This window comes from Salvia splendens, chromosome 9 (assembly GCF_004379255.2).
Source record: "Salvia splendens isolate huo1 chromosome 9, SspV2, whole genome shotgun sequence".
In the NCBI taxonomy this organism is placed as follows: Eukaryota; Viridiplantae; Streptophyta; class Magnoliopsida; order Lamiales; family Lamiaceae; genus Salvia; species Salvia splendens.
This window is the reverse complement of record NC_056040.1, coordinates 16,139,854-16,146,988: the sequence shown is the minus strand read 5'-3', so window position 1 is coordinate 16,146,988 and position 7,135 is coordinate 16,139,854. Positions and strand designations below refer to the sequence as shown.

General features: G+C 43.5%; 1 protein-coding gene across 1 annotated transcript; it reads right to left on the bottom strand.

The window, feature by feature from the left end:
* Positions 1-4,140: 4,140 nt before the first annotated feature.
* On the bottom strand, positions 4,141-4,998 carry LOC121747302 (dirigent protein 22-like). Its single transcript, XM_042141316.1, has one exon. The coding sequence runs from the start codon at positions 4,947-4,949 to the stop codon at positions 4,380-4,382; it is 570 nt and encodes a 189-aa protein (XP_041997250.1). The 5' UTR covers positions 4,950-4,998; the 3' UTR covers positions 4,141-4,379.
* Positions 4,999-7,135: the final 2,137 nt, after the last annotated feature.

Genomic DNA, 7,135 nt, shown 5'->3' with positions numbered 1-7,135 from the left:
AGGCTGATAATACCTTCAGGGCGGGTGTCCTCCTGGGCGAAGCTCTTCAGGGGAAGCGGAGCCGGGCTGAGCCGAGCTGGGTCCACTTCTAGTTTGTCGAAGCACTCTTTAAAAAGAATGCTGACTGACGCCCCTGTATCCACAAACACCCTGTGGATCAGTTTGTTTGCCATTCCGGCTTGGATGACAATGGCGTCTTGGTGAGGAGAGATGGCCGGGACGGGATCAGCATCCGAGAACGTGATCACTTCGTCCTGCTTCAGCCTTTTATGCGTTGGCTCCTCTCGATTGGAGCCCCTGCGCTCTGACTTCAGGGACGACTTGGTCTTCCCGGCAGGGAGAGCGTCAATAGTCAGGATTACTCCATCATATTGCGGCTCGTCATCGTCTTCGGGATCCGGCTGCCTTTTCGGATCCTGAGGAGCGCAGTTCGCACCTCTCTGCTTCTTATTCTTCTTTGACTGCTTGCTTTGGTATTTTTTCAATGTCCCTGCCCTCACAAGAACATCGATACCTGCAGCCAAGTTTCTGCACTCCTCGGTATCGTGACCGTGGTCTTGATGGTAGGAGCAGTAGTTATCCTGGGGTCGGCGCGCGGCAGATTTCGTCATCCGCTTTGGCTTTTCGAACAGGTCGGAGTGTAGTTCGAAAATTTCCGCTCTCGGCTTGTTCAGCGGTACGAACTGAGCGGGCGGCTTCTCGGGATTGAGACGGGGTCCCAATCTGTCTTGCACCGGAGTCCTTTGAATCCTTTCAAAAGGAGTTCGGCGAGGATGTCCCTGATCGCCAAAAGGAGTTCGGCGAGGATGTCCCTGATCGCTATGATCGGGCTTCCTCCTGTCTCCTCGGGACGATGAGCTGTCTAACGACCGTTTGCGACGGTCAGCCTCATCGGCCCGGGAGTACTGGTCCGCAATGTCCCACATTTCCTGAGCTGTCTGCGGACCGCACTCAACGAGCTTCCTGTAGAGAGCTCCGGGCAGGATTCCATTTTGGAATGCCGAGATGACAAGCAGATCGTTGAGATCGTCTACTTGCAGGCATTCCTTGTGGAATCTTGTCATAAAGTCGCTGATTTTTTCGTCGCGACCTTGACGAATGGAAAGCAGCTGAGCCGAAGTGATTCGGGCTTCCGCTTTCTGAAAGAACCTCCTGTGGAAGGCATCCATTAGATCTCGGTAAGATCTGATGCTGCCCTGGGGGAGGCTATCGAACCACCTTCTCGCGTTCCCGATGAGCAGCTCGGGAAACAGCTTGCACATGTGGACCTCGTTGAGACCCTGGTTCGCCATGTTATACTGATAGCGCCCCAAGAAATCGTGAGGGTCCACGAGCCCGTCGTAAGTCATCGACGGAGTTCGGTAGTTCTGTGGTAGGGGAGTTCGGGTGATGTCGTCCGAGAACGGAGTCTTCAGTGCTCCGTACACGGCGAATCCGATATCTCGTCGGTATGGAGGAGATTGAGTTCTCCTGTGATTCCGGTACCGAGGAAGAGCAGGAATATGTCGGGGTTGAGGATTCTTCTTCCTGGAAGACACGGCACTACTGCGGTAGTGACTTTCATGTCTGGATGAGGAAGGAGAATCCTCCGCTTTCGTCTTCGGCTCTTGGCTCTTTTGCAGGAAGGCTAAGAACTCATCCTGCTTCTCAGCCAAGAACAGCTTGACAGCCTCATTCAAATCAGGCTGCTGGGAAGACTCAGTGGGACGATTTTTGGAGCGGCCTGTTCCTTCGCCATGAGAACTGGTGGTGGATTTATCCCTAGGCTGTTTTCCAGACCTATGGGATGGATTGGCTTCCTCCTGGTTCTCACGGGCAGGAATACGGGTACTCTGCGATCTGGTATGCATTTTTTGGGTGGAAAAAAATGGATCAAAAATTCGCTTTATCACAAATTTTGTTCTCTGCTTCCCACAGACGGCGCCAGTGATGGATCCGCGAATTTCTGATGTTTGGAAATGCTAGTAGAGAATGAAGATTATGACACAAAGAATTTACGTGGTTCGATTTACTGAAGTAAATCTACGTCCACGGGAAAAAGGGAGGGCAAGATTGTATTGCTTGGTCTGTTTTCTACAGCTTACAAATACAAACTTGCTATTTGCTATATCGTATTTTATCTCTAGAGAGCTTAACCTTCTCATATCAGATCTAAGTTCCATTTATATCTTGAACTAAGATCGTGGCTTGCATCACCACCCTAAGCCGTGGATGTCGTGTAGGTCATGGCCTAAGATCGTGGATGTAGCGTAGGTCATGGCCTACGATCGTGGCCTGAGTTGACACCACGTGGTAGTGGGTGTGTTGGACATCCTGTATGGGTCCACTAACTCCTTGTTCGGTCGAATACTGAGACCGAACTGCTTTGGTTGCCGATCTGAGAGTAGAGCTTGATGCCGACCTGAGAGCAGAGCTTGATTGGATGGCTTTTACCGAGCTGTAGGCTGAGGCCGAACTCTTTGGTAATGCCGAACTCATACTCCTGCTTTGGTTGCCGATCTGAGAGCAGAGCTTGATAGGTTGGCTTTTACCGAGCTGTAGGCTGAGGCCGAACTCTTTGGTAATGCCGACCTCATACTCTTCCTTGGGCTTTGGGCTGATGGGCCGTCATTGCTGTTGGGCTTGTTTAGTACGCACCCCATCAAACAACAAACAAAAAGACGCCATGTCAACATAAGAATCTCAAACCAAAAACTTCTCTAAAATTGAATAAACAGAACAACTGATGTAGTTGCCAAAGCTGGAGGCCAAATTATAGTCTTGGTTGTGATCGCATATTGTCCGGACCAAAGAAAAATACTTGTATTACTATAGTTTTTTTTTCTTGAAATCAATATTCAATATATAGTGTATATATGATCCGTGCTAGTTAGGAATTCCATTATCAAAGATGGCCCTCTCCATAAATTCGGACTTTAATTTTAGCAAGTACAGTACATTCAAATTTATATGTGGCTCGTGTTTTTTGGCACGTGGACAAACAACAATGAAAAAATTTACAATATCTTCAAGTCAACAGTCATATATTCCATTCTCGTTTAGTTCACATTGACATTATTTTTTTTTTTCATTCATTTATTTTTATTTTAACACCCTAATGTTGTTGGTCACTTTTGGGGTTTTTATTTTAATACATTATTCCAAAAATATTAAGTACTTCACTTTTAGGGAGGCAGATCAACCTATATGTATGCTGATTACTACGAGTATTTTGTAAAATAATCTTACATGTCACATTTGAATCAAGATATTATAAATCACGAATTGCTGATTAGATGTGATGTGAACTTCAATCCTAATATTTGACCAGTTGTATTTAGACAATCACTCTTAATTATTTTGATCCATTAATGGCTATGGGTAACAAAATATCATTAATTATGACCAATTCTAAAATTTCCCACATGTATATATGGATGAAAAAATCATGAATTTTTATATTATTTGGGATTTTCCACAATTGTTAAGTCTGGCGAAATCGAATCATATGTGGCCCTTACTAAATTGAATCTAAACTAAAAAGAGGAAGAAACTTGACGATGATAACTAACATATACGTGCACCGAAGGATAAATCTTAAATTTTGCCTTCGGACAAGGGAAATTTAATCTAATCTAAATACATGAAAAATATCACGAGGCATGTGGTTTAATCACAATCTTTGCGTGAAACGACGTCGATTACAACTATTCTAAATGACAATGTTGCTTTTCCCGTCCTATTAGTCCACCCAAACTAACCAACCAGCCACATATGCTTCAATTTTGCCAAAGTCATCAATTCTTGTAATCTCAAACACAGTCATAGTACTTGATTTTTACCACAAGAATTTAAGCTCGTGGAAAAATCCAAATTCAGTCATAGTTCGTGATATTACCTATATATAAACCCCTTCATTAATTACTCTCCCATGTGATTAGATAGATAGATAGATAGCCTTAAGTTATTCGATAGCAAGATTGTATCTCATGATTGAAAACGTATCATGTTTGGTTCATAAGATAGTATCACAACTTTATCCTCTATGGATAGTCTTATGATAATAAGTCATCATAGTCACACTATTCAACTAAAATAATCTCACAACTTAATTCTAGATAGATAATTCATAATCATATCATGATAATGAGTCATGACAACTGAACGACATCGAACCGATTCATTCATTCCAATCACTAACAACACAATAACATCACTACACTTACGCCCAAAATAGGCGTAATTATTTCATAAAACGTACACCCATAAAAGTTGCAATTAGTCAGCTTATTACAAAAGCTCACTAGATATTAAAATGACTACAACTAATCGAAGAAAACAACAACGGAATATCCGTCGCCAACCCGCCGGAGTTAGCGCCGGATAGTCGCCGTCTAATATTACACGCTGTCGCGTGATGCACCGGCGTAGCGTGCCACGTAAAATGTGTACTGCAACACACTAGAATCGGCGGCGGTATCGTCCGAGTAGGTGCTTGTGATGGCATAGCCCCGCGCAAATCGGAATGCACCGGTGCCTCCGACCACCGTCAGCTCCCTCTCCAAATTTGTCACGGGATTCCGGCCAGTCGTGCTGATCGTGCTGCCGTTGAACTCCCCAGCCGTGAACACGAAGTTGATGTTCTCGGAGGCCGCCACCGTGTGAAGATCCGCGAAGGTCGCCAGACCCTGGGCCCGCCCGACCGCCGCCGAATTGATGTCCGGCCCCGCGGTGACCAGGTTATCGACGACGTGGATCACGCCGAAGCTGGTCGGGGAGTTAGCGGTGATGGAAGCTTCGGCCACCGTGTAGACGGTAGGGCTAGGGCCGCCGCGGATGTCTTGGACGTACACGTTAAACTTCAGAAGGTTCTCCTTTCCCTGACAGATGTTCTCGGAGTGGGCTGCGGTGGCCGTGGCGGTTAGTAGGCAGGAAATTATCAACAAGAGTGGTGTTTTTGTTTTCTCCATTTTCTACTTGTTTGGTAAGGTAAGTGTTTTTGAAGGATGGAATACGGGAGTTGGAATATATAGATACATATTTTGGTTAAATACGATAAGCACAATTTAATTGATGTAGTACATACTAGCGTAGTATAACAAAAAATAGAGATTATGCATGGTATAAAATTATTTGAAATTCTTTGTTCCACATTTAATTTTGGTTTCCCGCTTCATGTGTAATAGGATCTTGTTTACTTTTGCAATTGTTTATTAAGGTTCACTGATGTAATTTTAACTTGTACTCATGGTATATAATTTGTTGAAATTACAAATTTTAGTGAATGATATGGAGTACGACTAATTATATAAAAATAACTTTTTTTTCAATTTAGTAGGTTTTAAAATTAATGTTTTATTTTTTTTAGAAAATTTAAAGATTGCTGTAATGGTAATTAAGGGGTATGGTTTTAGATTCTAGTGTATCATCTCAATGTACAAAATTATTTGCTCAAACCCTAAAAAACATCGTGGGATAGAAAAAAACCTCGTGGGAAGACAAGAGACAAGAGGTTGTTGTTTCATTTATTATTATTTATTGTGAAATGCAGGAGGTTGGTAACATTAGTTTTTAATTTAATGTTTCGGAAAGCTCGTTTTGTTTCCAGAGAGGCATTTTTCTCATACTACTATTTGTGTTTATTGATTTTGATTTTTGAATTTTTTGCATTGTATTGGTGCCGACGGTGCTTAAAAAAATGATGTTCTCGTCATCAGTGTTTAAAGATGTGGAGATTTTAATTATAGATGCATATGTCGTCCACGATTAATTGCACTTATAGCATTGTTTTCTTCTTCTTTTTTTCCTTTGATTTTTTACAGCCTATATTACTTATTCCCCCTAATTAGGTTTTGGTAAGTCGTAAATTATGTAGAGTGCCACATTTGTGTTGTAATTTGTGAACTTTAGTTATGTGTGTACATGTTATGTTATAAGGATTTTATTTATCAGAATTGTGATATTTTGGTATAGTTTAGTACCATGTCTTGGTTTCTGGGATTACAAGAGATAAAAGCCGGGCGTAATACAAACCCAAAGAAGGAATGCAAAAGGAGAAACTGAACTAAAAATTACAACTGAAATTGAAACAGTAACCGTGAATAAGTTTAGCCGAGTCGAGGAGGCCTCTTCCCGCAAGACGAGATACGCCCCGGTAGTGCTCTCGGTTTGGCGTGTCGTCCCCAAAGGTAAAACGGCTACGTCTCTGGTGATGCAGCACCGCAATCAACAGAGCTCCGGTGAACTGGATGGAGGAGAGTGCAGAGCTTCGACAAAAAGACAATGCAGAGAGAGGGAGAGAGCTTATGCTTGTGTAATGTGTGTATAATGCAGTGGAATGGCTAGCCTATTTATAGGCCAAGCCACCATGCAGGGTCAACCAAGCCATGAAGGCTCATCATGGCAGATTCGTAACCGCCGACAGTTACGAGCGTGTGGCAGGAGCGTGCCTTTCGCGTGCGGAGCGTGTGCTTTTCTCACGTGGCAGCTCTGACTGTGCCACGCTTGACGACGTGTCAAGCCACTTGGATTGCTGACTCTGCGGTAGTATAAAAATATTAAGTTTGGGCTAGGGACAAGCCCAAGCACCAAGCCCAAAGACCAATTGGCAAGATCCAAGATCCAAGTCCAAGTCCAAGTCCAAGTCCAAGATCGGGATCGGGATCGGGATCGGGACCGGGACCGGGCCCGGGCCCGCGGCAGCGACCACGAGCACGAGCACGTGCACGTGCACGGGCACGGGCACGGGCTCGGGCGGGCAGGTGGCGGCGGAGCGCACGTTTGGGTTCTTTCACCCATCTTGGTCTACTATAATTATTAAGTAACATAAAGTCACTTAATTTAAACACATTAAAATATGTGTTACTTCTCCTATGTGGGATAATTAACACTAGTTAATTATTCCCTAAGCTCCAACTCCAAGCTTTAATTAAAAGCTAATTATGCCCAACTTTAATCCACCATTTTTCACTCACCGGAAATCGGATTTGAGAATGTGAATATACTACATTTATCTACGTAAAATGTAGATCGACGCTATATCATTTAATTTCACAAAATTAAATGTCTCGTCACTTTTATTATTTGGTTAAAATCCATTGACCGGACATATTTAATCCATGATTTTTACAATCCCCCACATGCATGCAGACACAAG